This window comes from Leiobunum rupestre, chromosome 7 (assembly GCF_980474605.1).
Source record: "Leiobunum rupestre chromosome 7, qqLeiRupe1.1.hap1, whole genome shotgun sequence".
NCBI lineage: Eukaryota > Metazoa > Arthropoda > Arachnida > Opiliones > Sclerosomatidae > Leiobunum > Leiobunum rupestre.
The window spans coordinates 31,870,836-31,889,467 of record NC_143390.1 but is presented as its reverse complement, the minus strand read 5'-3'; the positions used below and the strand labels follow the sequence as shown (position 1 = coordinate 31,889,467).

The window sequence follows — 18,632 nt, the reverse complement described above, 5'->3', positions numbered from 1 at the left end:
AAATTACTTTCTAAGAAATCGTTTTCTTTCAAACAAAGAAGCAGCGTAAATAATTTGTTTCTGATATCAAAATTCTTGTGGTTATGTAATTCTGGTTCCCTGGACAATGAACAAAGTTGATTTCAATTAATATTTTTCTTGCTTTAATTTTCAAATATTTCGTGTTTATGGTTTTTATTTTGAATATGGTAAAAGAGAGGTAAAGCTAGCTTCTTTAAAACGCGAAGGGGAATTTTGTTGGAGATTAGATTGTATAGTTACGTTTACACTCAATAGGTGGCTTAACATTTATTATTTTTTCCTATATAATCCTGTGGCTTCGTGGATATGACAATAATATATAAATCATATTATCTGACCTTTAATTGATGTTTCTATAAAATAAATAGAACAATTAGTGGATCTTAAATTCATTTTGCGCGTGAAAATACGCCGCCATGTTAGGGTATAAAAACAATCTAAGCCAGCTATACCTCATGATATAAAGGTAGTTTCGCGCGCAAAAACGTAATTTTGAAATTATTCAATAAAAAATAGAAGTATAAATCGTTTTTATCTGCGTCACAAGCGAAAGTTATTTTTGTTGCTTTACTTGCACGCGTGCTCTCTATCTTCAAGTGCTACAGCTAAGAGACGTAGACAAAACATTGTCACATGACCTCCCTTATTTTATAGAAACAAGTAATATATAAACCACGAAACGATAAAGGAATTTTAAACCAATCCAATAAAACCTCGATAAAGAAAATGCCAAGCCAGTTCCGCGTTGAAAAATTAGGCGTAGATAATTTCGGTTCGGCGTGTACTATAGTCCCATTTCCCAATTGACGGATCTATACTGGCTTATTGGCCCCTTTTTTTATAAGAGAGAGACTCTTTAAGCGAGTCTTTGAGAGCAGATTGAGGCGCGTGGAGAATCAATATCCCATTAGTCTCCGCGCGTGATTAAGCCGCTATTTCTCGGTGTTTCCCAGTCCGCTATTCCATTAATCACCCCCCTGATAACTTCGACTTCACCGCCTGGTACTATTGCCGTCAGTTCTCATTCCTTTCCTCACCGACATGTTTACACCTACAGAAGTCTCCACTTATCCCGCGCATCGCCAAAAAGGACCTTAGCACCAGCTGATCAGTATAATCACGTAATAGACCCGCTATAGGAAAATAGGCCAGATGGTCGTGTTCGGGGAGAAACGCGCCACCCGGATCTACGCGTTTTCTCGTGGCGTAGGCGAATCGTTATTAATCCAAATACAATAGATCACACACTCGGTGTGGTTGGAGTTATTTAAGACTTCTGAGCTATTTCTCAATTAAAATTGTCTAAAATGGCTTTACAATTTAGATAATTAACTTTCTACCTCGCGTACGTTTGATTAAGCCGTAAAATACGCTAGAATTTTGGTCGATGATTTCGACAATTAAATACCAAAGCGTGAGTTGGAGGTAAAATGCGCGGATAATTCGGGAGCGTTGAAACCCAAATCTCATTCAATTTTAATCTTTACTATTCGTAATTTCTATCGGAGTCTTCTATTTTTAGAATCGTGAAATTCGTATTTTTCGTTACATCAAAGAATTCGAAAATTATCTGGAGAAATACGAAGTCTGCTTGGCCCCCTTCTCAGTTCTCTAATGGTTCGCTTCGTTGATCGAATTAGGGGGTCTGGAACAACCTTCAAACTGAGTTCAAAGGGAACATTTTTGGCAAGTGATGCTATTTCACACCTGAGATGGCCTCTCTCGTTCCTGCATTTAAATTCGATTAGTCTTAACTCGGAACGAACAGCGCCTCTGGGACCGTCTGTATTTTAAATTCCCCCTATAATTTTAAAGAAAATATTGTATGATAGTTAATATAAAATTTTATACATTTGGTAATAGTTTCAATCAAAACTATTTTAATTTCGCGTTTCTCACAAGCGCTTCCAATTTCTATCTGTTAAGAAATATCCGTATTTTATTCTCATACGAATAACGTAGCAGAGTAAGCGTGTTTACTTTCTTAATTTATTTTTATGTGAACTGCGTTTTAAATTTAAATGAAACCAATCGGTTAATCTTACAGCTAACCGCTATAGTTTTTAGAAATAATTTTATTTAATTTTTATTTAAAATTAAATCAACTTTATAAAAAAAACTTAACGTTTACTTTCTAATGTGTTATCTCGTCCAATTATAAGACACAAAGCGTCTACTTAGCATACGAAAGTTTATCAGCCTTTCGCTATGGTCACTACGTGGCTTTAAGTAAACTGAAAAGACTAATAAGGTCACGCGTGTAGTGAAATTTTCTTACGTGTTCAGCCTATTTCTTAATCTCGTTATGGCTTAAAGGGGAACGGTCAAGCTTTAACCAGTTAGATAGCCCTATAGCCCATTAAAATCTAAAATTTATGGCTAAAACCGTATCAAAAAATATTGAGTGGTTAATTTTTAATAAAATAAAGAAATTTCGGGAAATCGAAAAGCGCACGTCCGCCGCGACACCTGGTGAGAGGTCGGTGAGACAGGAAAACAACGTAAAAGCGCGCGCTGCTGAAGACGCGAAAAATATGTTTTGCACGCACGGCGCGTTCCAGTTATAAGAGACCTAAGCCTAAATGGCGTGATTTTAAAAGTTAGGATAGTTCGCAAATCGCTCATATGGGGTTAGGGGCGCTGGCGGCAGCCCCTAAGATGGCCGCGAAAATTCAAACCCAAACACCTGGCGTTATTTTTCGTTTCAACTATTTGGGCCAAAAGTTTTTTTTTCAAGACCAAAAAAAGGTACGTGTTAGTATATTGAACGTCTTGTTAATCTTTTGATACGGAAATAAGGCCATATTTGGAAAAGCTTGGCCGTTCCCCTTTAATATCTGTAGCGTAACTCGTAACGAAAAATAAAGCTCGAATCGATTTACCGAAGGATCTAATAACTTTGCTCTATAGGTAATTAAATATACCGGTGATGTAATCGGATCTTATATTAGATACGAGAACCAAGATATTAGATAGAGCTTTCTTATAGTATTCGTGGCTAACCAGCCCTAGAGGCATTTAGATGACCTCCAAATAACCTTGGCATGAAAAATGACACCTCATTTCTTGTGGCGGACTTTTTCTCGGGCCATGTCAATTATAGCGAGCATCTCATTAATCAAAAGTTGCGTTTCCTTTCTCTACGTTATCCAAGTAGACTCGGAAGAAAGGAAGCTAGGGCCTTGGCTATATAGCCGCTACGCTATATATAGAATGTTCCGCGTGTGTCCGTACCTCGCTCAAACGGCGCAATTATTTCCTCGCAGCGTCCGTCGACTCATCTTATTTTCCCGTCTATCCTTCACCGGTCCCTTACTTATATCATTCTCTCTTATAAACCTTGTTAGATCCTCCGGGGCAACCAGCTCTGAAGCTGCACTCGGTGACGTCATCAACCATCGCTCTCACGTGGGAAATGCCGGTGGACGAAAATCCGGTTAGCGGTGAGTTTCTTTCATCCACTTTCTCTCTCGCTTCTCCGCTTGTTGCGGTCTTTAGCCGAAGGCATTCTTGCTTTATATATATCTATGTGTATCTCTCTCGGGCTCTAAATTGGATGGGCGGGTTAATTTACTTTAGACTAATTTTTTCTTCGAAATAAAAGGGGGCCCAATTGACATCAGAGCCATCTAACGTCCAAAATTGTAAGTTTTTTCTGATGGTCTTTCGTCTTTCTTAAGTGCAATAAATAAGACGAAAGTAACTGAATCCACCAAAATAAAAGATTACAATTTTGGACGGTAGATGTCTTTGATGTAGGTTTTAAACTTTAAAAATCGTTAACGTCAGTTTTATTAAGGATTTGAGGTTTTTTATGATAGAATACGACCCCTAGTTCTCGTATTTATATATACAAAATACGGTTATGAAATAACTATATTATAGAATCAGATTTATATTTATTCTTTTCGAGCGGGCAACAAATTAAACCAATGTAGCGTTATGACGCCTTATTTCCGCATCAACACCCCAATTAAATTATTTGTTGTTTTCTAAAACACATTAGCAATTCAGAAATTTATGAATTAATATAAAGAACTCTACGAAGAAAGCGGTGAATAATATTTTTAAATACGCATTTATATTGGAAAATATTCGTCAAATGGATTTCCAATTAAATTCATTTAAAATCCGAAATGTCTAGCCCTTCTATTTTTGAGAATCGGTGTTTGCGTAAGATATACCGACCTCCAATTATTATTCCGTTTATTGTGAAGGTAGTCTGAGAGTTTCAAATCTAGCGCGTGTTTATACCACCTCGGGCGTGTTTTCCCAAGTTTTCCAATAATCGAAACTACCCATTAAAATTCTCATTCAATATTGTTTACCCTTATTTCTCGATTTTCAAAGCCTTAGGTGTTCCAATTTAATTTTAAAACGTCCTCAACATTTTTAACGTTAAAAATCGTTTACGGAATTATAGAACCTTCGTTATAAAATTCTATTTATCAGAGTGTTTATCCGGATTCTAAAATCATTCTACAATTGCCTTTCCAAATTATCCAATTACCAAGAATGTATTTATTTATACTTAAGGAGTATGACTATGTTAAAATGATTTTTAGCGTTGCTTCCAATCCCCTCATGCACTAAAAATATGCCCCTTCGACTATAATACCCTGGATAGCCACAATCTAGAATAGATACATTCTACCAAAAGTAAATGAACCGAAGTTATCAGACTGCTATATACTCCCCATGTTGGAGGCGTTTTCCTTATAAAGTTACATTTCGACTTCGAATACCAAATTTTGGGCTCTCCTAGACCGAAAAAAGTTTTTGTTTTTATGAAACAATATTTTATGCATAGAAATAGCTATACCCACAATTCCCAAGTGCAATTTATCGCGTCCAAAGACAGGGATCCATAGAAATTATCTTTTATTTGACTCGATTTTTTCATCATTTTTATAAGGAAAACGCCCTCCGATTCTGATCGCTATTTCGATAATTTCGGTTCATTTACTTCTGAAATCTACTAAGGTAGAAAATTTATAATTTGAAACCGGTTTAAAAAGATTTTCTAATTTGGTCTTCTATAACGTTACAGCGGTTGTAATAGCTTCGTTTTTCTTGAATTATCTGGAAAAAAGAAAGAAAATTGTCCCAAAATAGAGCCTTAGTTAATGAATGAGCTCTCCAGGTACGGCAACGTAAGCTTTGATATCCGAGATTTCGTGAAAGCCGCTAGTTTAGGTCGGTTTGATTACCTCGAATAAAAAGAGATTATATGGGAGGAAATATTTCTCTTAATAAACGCAGAGCCGCGTCATTTCTCCAAGGGTTACGCTTAATGGCTAGTAAATACCCGGAACGTCGTTGGCAGGCGCTCGGACGTATTATTTTCCTCGTGGAAACGAGAGGGGACAAGAACGATGGTAAGGGGGGATCATAGAAGGTCTTTCTCGTCCAATATACGAAAACATTGGGTTCTGGTATTCTGGATAACATCTTTTCCATTTTCGGAGTCGCGCTATAAAGCGCCAAAGCCGCGGAATTGCCTGTCACCGACCGTAGAAGACGTTACGTTTCGGAACGGATCGGGAGAGGGTCGGGAAGAAGGTTGGGGGGTCGATCCTTTCTCGGAGCCTGTCTGCGACAATTCTAGTTGGCTCTATTCTTTCAGTTTGCTCTTTACCCTTTTCCCCAAAGATCTATCGGTGTCTCCGAGAAAGGAGACCGAAGAATGGGAAGCCGCACGCTATTACTTTCTTCGTTTCTTTATTTCTCCGAATTCAAAACTCTATTGTTGGCGCAAAGTTATATAAGGGTGAAAAGAGACGTTAGAAAAAAAATCTCCATTTTTTTCGACGTTTCATTTTTTATATTTTTGGAGGGAGTTTTCTTCCGAATGTCAAAAATTCGTTCCGTGTGTCTTTTCTAGAAATTGAGGCTAACATTCTTTTCTCTCTCTCTTTTTTTTAGTCGTTGCGAGTTCGGTTTTACTATTGAGCCCAAAGTTTAGCTGGCATTCGAGTCAAAGGCACTGACATTCTCTTTGACGATTCTGCGGGGATTTTTTAGTTGTTCCACCCCCGCCTCGCGACTAAATGTCAGATGTGGTTTTATCTAAATGGATTCCAGACGTAAAATAAAATTACAACAAAAGCGAACTTGGATTTGATTTCTCCTTTTTCCACCGTTCTCCTTTCCGACTATTAGTTGATCTATTTACGAAATTCCGTTGCTACTCGCCATTCCAAAATATTACCAGATGTTTTATTTGGGTGGTTTTCGCACGGATTTAGAGTACTGGTGTATATAAAGTTATTTGGAATTTTCTTTCGTATCTAACTCTCCAATAAAACTTTACCTAAAAAATGTACCAGAAACTTTCTTTTATATTATTACTTTGATGGAAAGATGATTTAGTTTTCTTTCGTTTTCCCACTAGCTCTATATATATATATTTTTTTTTTTTGATACCGTTTCAATTTGTTAGTGAATTCAATTGTTTCAATGATTGAAAAAATATAAGTAGGTAGACATATTGTCGTATACAAACCCTTATGTTATGACGTTTTAGCAAAGGAAATTTACAGAAGAATATCAATTTCATCTGAGGATATAGAAAGTCTCGTCTGTTGAAACCTTATTATTATTATAACGACTCCTGGAAAGTAAAGTTTCAATTCCTCTTGAATATTTTCTTGGACTTAGATATGTTTATTTCGACGCGTGGTAATGAGGCGCGAAAATGATAGATTATTTTAGTCATCATTGTATAGAAGATTCCGAGGGCGTGTCAGCGTCGCATTTTCCAAAGGCTGATTAATATTTAACGGATACAAAGCTTGAGCTACTCGCGAATTTGTCGGAAGACGAATGTAAGTTTATAAACTTAAATGATTTAGTTATCGTTGCTTGGAAACGTTACTGGGAGGAATAAATCGTTCTCTAACGCGAGTGACGTCCCATTCACACGGTCCATCGAGTTGGTTCAACTAGTTGGCCGGTTTCCCGAGATTTTTATAACCATGACCAACTAGTTGAACCGACTCAAATCGATTGGACTTTTTGGACCGTGTGAATGGGCCTTTAAACCTCTAAAAAGGCGTGGAATCGCCTTGAAAAATGGCGTCGCAGTTACTGTACTATTAAATCCCTCAGTGAACGGTGTTGAAAATATAACGATATATTTTTGTATTTCGCCTTATACGCGTCCCTCGCGCCTGGGAAGAAGTCCTCAGACCCAGCGCACTCGTAAGTACCAGGGTAAATATATCAAGCGGACCTTTATTATTCTTTAGGGTCGGATATAGGACAGTATCGTATATTTAGCGAGGACAGAGTGTCACGCTATATCTCCCCTTCTCGTCATACGTTATACATATATTATTCTTTGATTAAGCGGACGCTTAAGTTAGCGGCATGGACCCAGCGGGGTTACGAAGGGGGCGTAGACTTTACCGTCGGTGCTATTTAGACTCGAATGTCTGATGGGACCGTCGCGCGTTCGGTGATGTATTGAAGAACGTAAACGGGAAGGCTATAAGTACAAAACGGAGGGGGGGATAGACGATGCGGGTGACTAATAACTGTCATTATCCGGATAGGCTTTGTGCTTCGCTACAAGGAGTCTTCCAGCGGTTGGAATGAGATCCAAATTTCCGAGCTTCGATCCGGCTACACGGTGGAGGCGCTCCGCTGCGGAGCGCCCTACATCCTCAGGCTGACCGCCTTTAATAACGTCGGCAGCGGGGAACCCAGCAATTCCGTGCAGGTCACCACCTCCGGCAAAGGTCAGTGTTCTATCTTCTCCCTCGCCCCTTCTCTTCCTTCCTTCCTCACTCCGTAGCGTGGTTCTTGACGGGCTAACACCCCACTCGCCTTATTCGGCAGTTTCCGTTCGTAGGCTAGGCCTATACGCCGAAGCGTGATGAAATTTCGCGGTTAAGATGTTGTTTAAACTCGGGAATCCAGCATCTTTATCCGGCCAGTTTATTGTTCGCCGCGCGCCTTAAGTATTACTCTCGTACGCAACTTTTACGATCAGTGGCGAGGCCTTTTCGCTTACGAACATCCTCAGAGCGCCCCCTTTCGAGATCATTTAGGCCGCGTCCTGTATTTGCAAATCGAGAAGAGGGCTAAAACCCAATGATCGTAGAGGGCACGCGACCAAGCACCCAAACAAGCCGAGACATTAAACTCGAGACTCGCGGTAAACATCGTTATGCTCGCGCGATAGTTTCCAGAGTTTTAGACGCCTTTCCTCATCCGCTATGACGAAGAGAATATATGATCTGTAAGCTTCAAAGGGTTTAATTTGAATTTTAAGGCGAGCTCCGTCATTTCCAAGGTCGATTAGTGGACTTTGCTTTTGTTTATGAACAGAGTTACGAACCCTATCAAACTTAAACAAAAACAATTTAAATAAAAATTGAGCTGTCGTGAAAATTCTACATATCAGTTCCTCCAAATCATAATACGTATAAACGTTTCTCTGACCCAGACAACTTAATCACTGGCAACTTCTTCAGTTCAATCCTAGCTGAAGAGTAACACTAAGTTGACCATAGACTATTATTTCTTTGCCAAATTGTCGACGCGTATTTTGATAAGCAGTCACGGAGTAAAGAGATAAAATCAAAGGTCAGTAGAAAATAGTTGAGAATAGAAGCGTAATTACGCTTCTCCGTTCGTAATAACCCTCGCCAGAGGGGGCTGTAGAATCTTAATTAATGGCCCTTAATTGTTTATTATCCTTGGTTTATATATATTTACTCGTTAGGCGTAAATAGCACGCGAAAATGCCTCGTTCGTGCTCTGCTCTCGCAATGATTAATTACGGGCAATACGTTCTTGGGTACAACCAAGTTGGCGAACTTAGATCGCGGGTCAGTTCTTAGTACGGCGTAAACTTCACTCGTTCCTCTTCAGTTTAGTAAACAACCCGCTGAGCTCTCTCGCTAATTTAGGACCCACGCCGGTTCGCGTTAGAAGCTAGAAAGGCTCAACCCCCGGCCTCCGAGGTCGTATATGTATTAGCGAACATTTGGCAGTGGTCATATTTTTATAACCTCACTCGATTGGGATACCATTACCCGAAGACAGCTCTATTTAATACGGCGGAGCGCCCTCTCTCGGATATAATCCTGTACTTGAAATATATCATGCAGAATGCAATATGCGTGACTGCGGTGCCTGGGGTATACGGTTTGACATTTTACGATTGTGATAATGGCGGGATGCCGCTGTAAAAAATGCGATCTCCAACTTTTATATATATATCGCCCGTTGACATTTACGCTTTTTGGTGGAAATGGGATCCCCAGCTACGGATATTTGGCGCAATTAATCTCGAAGGCTTGTACGCTTCCCGCCGCCGGGGAGGATGCCACTTTATTTCGAGAAAAACGTAGTAAAAGTTTGGATGACCTCATCGAGTTTTTGGTGCGCGGTACTTTCGACAAATGGAAAAGTCAGGACTTATATTATATGAATCCCATAAAATTTCAAGTTATAATATTCAGGATCGGCATAAGTGGAGGTTATGGAACTTTTTTCCTAATGGTTGTATCCGAGATATCGAAAGTCAGTGTCTCTCCGGTGTAGTAGACCAAATGATCTATTAGCTTCCGAAAACCTTGACAAAAAATGGAACGCATAGACTCTAGTTGTATTGCTATAGTATTGCTCTTCGGGTATTCTGACTTTCAACAAAAGCTAGCAAGCGAGAGTTTACAAGTCATAACTAACCACTCAGTTTAAAGAACCAGAGTGCTGAAACCAGACTTAATGACTTTGAAGTCCTTCGTATCTAAGGCTTAAGGAACATTTATTCCTAGTCTCCTTATGATTAAATAGTTTTGACTGACAATTTCAAGCGTTTAAATAAATAATTAGATAAAATCTACCTAAGGGTTTATTGTCTTCCATTATCGTAGAATTTTTAAACAGATATGGTAATTTATTTGTTAAGCTCCAATTGCTCCGGACAAATCGGCGTTGATCCGTTGCAATTCTACATTCGTAACTTGCAACTTGCGTTCGTGGCTGGACAATGGTTGCGTCATCACGCATTTCGTCATACAGTACAAAGCGACCACGGAGCGTGACTGGGTTCTCATATCCAACCACATTTTACCGTCGGAAGAGGTCGTGTACTTGACCGATTTGCTGCCTGGTACGTGGTACGATCTACTTATGAGTGCTCAAAGCGACGCCGGTACCACAGAGGCTGAGTTTCGTTTCGCCACCCTCACCACGAGTGGAGGTAAGACATCGCTTATACCAAGAATGAATTCAAGTACCTAAGAATATGGGACCGCGGAGATTTCAAAAACATACTTGGTGAAAGTTCGACTGCTGTTGATATTTCGTGACACTCTAGGTGGTTTTTTCGCCTGTTCACGGACTAAATGTGTACTCTTTTTACCCCAAAACATTTTATTCGCCTGTCCCGTGGATGAGAATTACTCCGCCCCATAAACTATTCGCTTGTTCCGGAGTATTAGGGCTACTCTTTTTACTCCTTCTCGAAAGAAGGTGTAAAGGAGTAAATCGGATTTTGTAGTTTGCTAGCCAGAATTTATCTGCTAAAAAGGCCACAGGCAGCCATTTTGGAAAAACGTTTTTACTCCGACTCAAACTATTCCCCACCACAAAATCGGAGTAAAATGACGTCATAACCTTACTCTTCTTACCCGACTCCAAAATCCTGGAACAAGCGAAAATAAACCACCTAATTTCACTCTTTCTATGTTTACGTTTTGTGATTAAAAACACAAACGAACTTTAGCTACTAAGAATGCCAGGGTACTACCAGACGCTAATGCTACTACCCCATATTCTTAGGTATGCCTATGACGTACGTTGTAAAATTTTTAAACTGATTGTTTTCGGTCTTAACGTTATTTCAGCTACGGTGCCTCCGATGGCAATGTCCACAGCCACATCGGGTCCGTTTTTCGAAGACCCAACCATCCTGGTGCCTATTATTTGTGCCATAGTCGTTCTAATAGTCATCATAGTAGTCACAGCCGTTGTCCTTGCTTGGAAAAGACGAGATGCGGCTGAAACGTCTGAAGTTTGTAAGTAATAAAAGTACTTACGAGGATACTACCGATTTTGTTGAAATTAGGTGGGTATGTAGACCTTATGGTAACATGAAATTTCACCAAGGGAAAAATTGCAATGGGCATTAGCTTTGTAATGGCAACCGAAAACTTTTTTGACAACACAGTATGTATATTTTCTCATTCAAAATAAGATGGGAATCTGAGCACTTCTAAGGGTACCCCCCTGTGAAAATTTTTAAAAAAATTTCAAATTTCAAAACCAAAAAAAATAGATCAAAATTTACAAATGAAATGAATTTTATGATATTTTGATGAATTTTGGTCAATTTGATCAAAATATGTAAAAATTGATCAATTGTTATTTTCAATGGGACAATATACAGACTGTGTTGTCAAAATCATATTCGGTTGCCATGGCAAAACTAATGCCTATTGCAACTTTTCCCTTGGTGAAATTTTATGTTACCATAAGGTCTACATACCCACCTAGTTTCAACAAAATCGGTGATTATCACCTCGGGTAGTCTCCTCGTTAGTAAGGTGTCAAAGTCTTAGAGAGACTTGTCTTGCAATTATTCAACTGGGTCGGTTTACAGTGCGTAGGAGGGTGATGGCAAACCCTTCATACCAACAGCTACTATTACCCTAAACCTAGTGAAACCGAAGAACTCCATTTTAGCCTGAGTACAGATGACTTACAAACGGGGAAAACGTTTGTAAGGCTAAAATGCTTACCACTCCACTACCCTCAAAATATCCTTTTTAAATTTATTTTTGTAGTAAACCCATGTATAAGCGTGTAACCTAATTATAGGGTATATTTTTAAGAATAATAATCTAACATTTTAAATGCCCACATTCCAGCTAATCAAAGCTGTTTAGGTCCCGTCAGATGAGGGCTTAATTATTTTCCACACGCCAGACTCTAATCGAAACATGGCTCATTAACGCGAAAAAATTAGTCTTTTTAACTTAATAGCACGCGGAGAGGGAGGTCTAAAGAAAAAGTAATCGACAAAAATTAATTTAACTCGCCGACGACAAGTTTTCGGACAAAAAACGTGTTTCGCTTTAAATTACCCGTTGATAAATTTAGGCCATCGTAGTAAATTACGTTTCCGTCCAAAAAGATTTCGGGAGCCCTACTTCTTATTCGTTCCGTCCCCCGTCTAGACAAATTAAAGGACGGGAAACGTGTAAAACGCCTCTAAAAACACTATTTTCGTCGCCGTCGAAAGCCAACCATTCTCGGAGTAAAGGACTTCCGACAATTAATTCTGTTTACGGACAAGGATTTGAAATGTTAGTAAGCCTCGGCCTTTCCCGTAGACTATACGTAAGTCCAAACCGCCCTTCAACTTCACGAAATAGGCGTTTTCGGAATTAATTTCGCGTTGCCTTTTATTATTAATCAGACGACCTAGTTATACGATACGCCTCCGCGTGTAAAGGGATGAACTAAACATACTTGGCCGCGATTTATGACAACTGGGACGAATTTTCTAGTAAACAGGGGCGTGCGTACGTTCCTGGTCGGCAATATTAAAAAGGACGACGGAATTTTATCGTAATCGATATTAGAGTTAACTTTAGCGCGATATGAAAGCGTATACGCTTAAGGCGCCAACCGAGATAACGATTTTAATGCCCCAAAGCTAATGATCCGGTAAATTTACCTGACGTTCGCTGCGCGTTTTAGCCTCCGTCCAGCCCTTATATATTAAAATGGGTATGTTCCACTCAATTATTCTCAGTGTTGAACAAATGACACGAGATTAATTCGTCTCCCCCCTTTAGAAAGTGTTTTAGGGTCTTTTTTTTAAATATGGATTATCTTTATAAATGAGATAGCTTTATCTTCATCTATTAATGGTCGTATAAATTTAAAAGCACGCCTAATTACGTAATAAACGGTATGTTTTGTTAATGACATTTTTCTCGCTGGTATGCTCAAATTATATAGGGGATTTAAGTGGTTTTTGCACGTTATCAGAGATAATTAAAAATATCCAAAATTCAGGTACCATCGTTAATTTTATTAAAATTCAAAATTAACTTGATTGGATTTATTCCGTTTCAATTTATTTACTATTGGTTTTTAATTTTATACATAAAATAACTTAAGGTTTAAAATTTGGATTTTATATTAAAATTTAACGTGCTGAATTTATACATATCTAAACGTTATACGATATACTTCTCGGGTTACTTAACAATTTCAAATTATAAATGTTTGAAAAAATTCGAAGAACAGCGAGTTTCAAATCATTGTAACTTACGATGAGTTTCAATTGCAACCTAGTTTATTTATTTTTAATAAACCCCACTTCCGAGTCAATATTAGATACGACCATTACGGATCATCTTCAAATTAGTACTAAAACGGCGCATTAAGATACAACGCGTACATTTAGAACCACAGTTTCGATGGTGGAAAGTTCATAGCCTCATTACAGTTCGCGTAATAGTTCGCCGACAACCCGCGGGAGTGATTTTAACCTCGTTGTAGCCCCTTTAATAGCTCTTTGTAATAGCTATAGACTATTTGATATTACCTCGTAGCGTTACCGAATTATTTACTACAGAGCGTAAAAAATACAATACCGAAGTTGGTACATTTCCAATGGGCCATTGCCTATATTAAGCCCAACGAAAAAGCCTACTCCGCGCTAAAGATAGTGATTTTGTAGAGGCCACCAGCCGAGACAAGGGCCGTAAGGCGCACGTGAAAGCCGTGGCACGTTTGGCTTATCGCGAACGAATAAACTACATTAAAAAAACATAAAGCGGTAATTTGGTCTCTATATCCTCCTTTAGCAGTAAATAGCACCGGGCTATACGCGAAAACTATCACCATTAAGAGTGCATTTGGTTGAAAGTTCAGGTTATAAGAACTAGTTATATTTCTTCACTCGCGTCCTACAGCGAAGATGGCTAGGGATAACTCTAACCGTACCTCATCGTCGCGCCGAAATAAAGCTGCCAGATAACGTTGGAATAGCATTAAGGCCAGCCGAAAGTACTGTTTTTGAAAAATGGTTTGATCTGCCTCTGACAGTTTCATTTTGTTCGCTTCTTCTTTTGGGTGCCTTCCAACCCTTCCTATATCTGCTTCGGTGTAGCTTTACTAGAGGATTATTCCATCCCCTGTATCCCCCCCCCTCACTCCCGCTTTGAGGCAGAATTTTTTCATCATTGTGAATCCTAAAGATTAAATTTTCTCGAAGGAATATTTTTTGCTCGGTGTAGGCGTTCGAGTTTTTGGCCGCGGTCCTAAGATTCCGGTCACCTCCCGAGAAAAATGTTTTCGTCAATTTATTTTTACATTCGCGGCTTTTATAGAGAAACCAGAACGGATATGGTGCTGGCTCTAGTGTCTTTTTCGAGTTCTCGCTCCGCTCTATTACGAAGTTAGGTTTTTTTTGGAGGGGTTCGAGTCTCGTGAAAAACGCTTTCAATCAAAAAGCCAATTTATTACTGGTAGTGTAGCGCTTATGCGAATATAATGCGAAATTTTTTTGTGTTTTAGTCACTATGAACAGTAACGCAGCGTAGCTGAAAATATCCTTCGTGTCTAATATTTTGGAAAAAAAAAACTGATATAGTTCGGTTTTAAAAGATTTAGCATTTTATATATACTATATATTTATTTTCATAGTCCACTGGAATTTTACGAATATGATTATCTCGGAATTTTGAATGCGTAATTTGATTACATTTTTGTCGGGTTAACTAAATTGATTGAAGACGGACAGATTGAAATCGAGGTTTTAATCTGGGAGGTTTATTTTTTCAAGAGACGCCCTTTTATTAATCTAAAAGTCCGGAAGTTTATAATTAAGCTTTTAGGGCCTAGTCTTTGACGTTGTACACTTGATTAAGTTATATAATATTAACGATTAATATGGGCGTGGTTTCAAATATGAACTTTCCTGATTGCTTGCCACGCATATATTACGAAACAATTAGGGCGGTTGGCAGCGGGTTTATTTATAACTTTAAACTCGCTCGCTATCGTAGAACCGTTGGTCTCCCGTTTGAAATTCCCCGAATGTTTTGAAAACGGAAGAACTTCCGTAAAATTGTAGCCCAAACTGGTAAGCATCATCTCAATTTTCGTCCCGAATTTTTAGCTTTTAAATCGGAGTTTCGCTTTAGAGACTCGTTGCGAAATATTTCTCAACCCTCGAAATCTCACGCCAAAGCTGGAAATTTGTTTGAATAACGCGCTCGCTGCATAAATGAGTGGTATGAGTGGTAGTAGACCTTTACCTTTTCTGTTTCGCCGTGTTTGATGGGTAAATATTTTGCTCCTCTCTTCCCCGAGGCGGGCGGCCCGGGTGAAGTCACCGCGAATCTTGGAATTTTAAAGAGTTTTACAAAACCTTAGTAAACAGTCGCCTTTGAGATTTAACACCACGAATTTCGGTCTATATAGGTGTTTGTAGGTTCGCGTACACTGGTTTTGTTTCCGCGACGGGCTCGAGTATAAATTAGAAATTCGTCATTTATCCTTTCGCGCGGAAAATTAGAAAGTATTTTAGGATCCCTGTTGAATATTTATTTTGTCCGTGCTTAGCTCGATAGAAACGCGGATCTCTTCTCACTCCAATAAATTTATTGCTTTGACCGAAAATATCTCTCGAGACGAGAAATATTTAACTTGCCAATAAACCGGGTCGATTCTGCGGCGGCTGTAATCTTTTACATTTTTAATTTTTAGCTCGCTTTTGAACATTTCACGCGAATTAATGCGCAAACAAAACGCAACGAAAATCGATGTAAAACGTAATAATTGTGATCTATTGCGGGCTCCGGGTTCTTTGAATTCAATATTTTCATTCAAATTTCATCTTTCATGAAATAACTTTTACGAAGTAAACAAAAAAAAATTATTAAACGATACGAATGCTCTAGTTTTCGAATTGATGATACCTTGGATTAATAATAGTAGTTCCTACCTGGATATATCACTTAGAAAAAATCTGACCAGCAAATGGATTTTGCGACAGCAGCGCCGCTTCGGTGAAGTTAACGGAGAATTTCCGAAACTCCCGTAACACGTAGCCTTCTACAAGGCAGAACCCGTAACAAACACTTAGCAAGTGCACGCGGAACGCTAGAGTGATATATCCAGATAGGAACTACTATTATTTATCCAAGATGATTCAATGCTACTTAAATTTATAGTAAATACTATTGTTTTTTTTTTAAATATATAAGTTCTTTCTGTCAAAAGATGCGTACAAATTTCTCGATTTAAATATTTAGCCCTTATTAGCCTTGGTCTTAAAACGGGAGATTTTTCGCAACTTAGTTTGACAGCGAAGTTGGGTTTGGTGTAAATAGTTGCTCCGGTGATTAGGTCTTTGGGGCGATATTTTTCTTTTCAAACTTGTCAGCTAATTTAGTTTCGGTGCCTCTGTATCTCGCCATAATAGGAACTACCAACGTAATGATGTTTATCGGTGTGGGTTGTATAACCGATTCCCCAACGAGCTTTATAGAGGTATATATTAGCAGAGATAGATCATCCCTTTTGGCGGATAAAGCTCCTTTTGAGCAATATCGAAGCGGCTTTTGATAGAGAACGCCACAGTCATTAATAGAGTATATAAGTGTACAGGTACAGTTAATATTGAACTTCTTAATAAAATAGTGGAAGTTTTCCCAGATTAACTCCGCATCGCCGGCTTATCTCGTCTAGAAGGTTTTGATCTAGTCTGTAGCGTATTTTAAGCGGATGAAATGGGTCGATTATTTAGGCCGGCTGAAACCCCAACAGGGGGAAATGAATAAGACAACTCCTTCCCCTCTCTCAACTTCATTTTATATAATCCCCAAGTTTTAGTCCGTGGAAAGTTAAAACTGTAAGGCGATAATTAAAATTTACAACTTCCATCTACTGAATAATAATAAACCCGCTAAGAACGTAAAAGGTTATAGTAGAAGGAAATAACGAGTCACATCTAAGTATATTTATAGTGGAACTATTGCTTTGGCCTAAATGTTGTTGTTGTCGTCCATTTTCTATAACTATTGAGCAGGAAAAAGTATCAAAGCCGTTAAGATTAGTTAGCCGCGATTTGGTAGCGCTTTTACCGAACCCCATGTGCGCATTCGGGGAAAGCTTACACATTCTGCGTGAGTGATTTCACGAAATTGCAACGAGAAAGGGTTAATTTACCGTTGTTCCGGTGTTGGTATTCATTACTTATAGTCCAAAATAGTGGGGTTGTGATACTTTACGGACACTTTACTACCTCGAAAAAAAAATCGCTAATACTCCTTTTCCCGGTTTAAGCTTACTAACGAGAGTAGAGAAAACCCTAAAAGGAGGGATCCTGTTCGCACTTGAACTGTCCGCTTAAGATTTCGTTAGGCTTTCCTAGCCGTGATATGTAAAGGTGTAGGGGATGGGACCAGTTCACATTTGATGTAAATGATGATAAGTCGCAATACCTATTTGGGCAATTGGAAGTCTAGAAAATAATTTATATGATATTTACTGGTATAATGTTAGTTCTAAATGTAATTATAAATTCGCTAGTAAAGTTTGAAGCGTCTAATTTTTGTTAATCCATATTTTTTATTATGGCTAACTTTCTCTGTCATGCGACTATCACTGACTATCACGTGATTCACACGTGACATCTTCTAATCTCTTCACGCAAACAATGTAAATGGCACATCAATCGATAGGAAATATCAAGTTTCTTTTCCAGTCACAATTCCAATTTGGACAATCGTGGGTCCAGAAATCTGGTTATTTGGAATCTATGAATCGGTTAGAGCAAACCATGTAAATTACACATCAATCGATAGGAAATATCAAACTTCTTTTCCAGTCACAATTCCCATTTGGACAATCGTGGGTCGAGAAAACTGGTTATTTGATATCTATGAATCGGTTAGAGCAAACCATGTAAATTACACATCAATCGATAGGAAATATCAAACTTCTTTTCCAGTCACAATTCCCATTTGGACAATCGTGGGTCGAGAAAACTGGTTATTTGATATCTATGAATCGGTTAGAGCAAACCATGTAAATAACACATCAATCGATAGGAAATATCAAACTTCTTTTCCAGTCACAATTCCCATTTGGACAATCGTGGGTCGAGAAAACTGGTTATTTGATATCTATGAATCGGTTAGAGCAAACCATGTAAATTACACATCAATCGATAGGAAATATCAAACTTCTTTTCCAGTCACAATTCCCATTTGGACAATCGTGGGTCGAGAAAACTGGTTATTTGATATCTATGAATCGGTTAGAGCGAACAATCTAAATTTCACATCAATCGATAGGAAATATCAAACTTATTTTCCAGTCACAATTCCAATTTGGACAAGCGTGGGTCCAGAAAACTGGTTATTTGATATCTATGTATCGGTTAGAGCAAACAATGTAAATTAAACATCAATCGACAGTAAATATAAACCTCTTTCGGTTGCAATACAAATTTGTGTAATCGGTGATTTAGAAAATTTTGACAATTGATATATCTGAGCCCGTTGGCTAGGGTAAAGAAGCCACGCTTTTTTATCAAGATAGACTGCTTAATTTGAGAACTAGAATTT

The 18,632-nt window shown here is 38.5% G+C and overlaps 1 protein-coding gene across 1 annotated transcript in view; it reads left to right on the top strand.

Annotated features, from left to right (window-relative positions):
- Positions 1-18,632, top strand: part of LOC149936073 (cell adhesion molecule Dscam1-like) — a 93,549-nt gene that overhangs the window by 52,159 nt on the left and 22,758 nt on the right. Inside the window, exons 13-16 of the mRNA XM_090153610.1 lie at positions 3,369-3,464; positions 7,578-7,763; positions 9,944-10,237; positions 10,884-11,054. Coding sequence (XP_090009736.1) covers positions 3,369-3,464; positions 7,578-7,763; positions 9,944-10,237; positions 10,884-11,054 — 747 coding nt within the window. The remainder of the gene's footprint in view (positions 1-3,368; positions 3,465-7,577; positions 7,764-9,943; positions 10,238-10,883; positions 11,055-18,632) is intronic.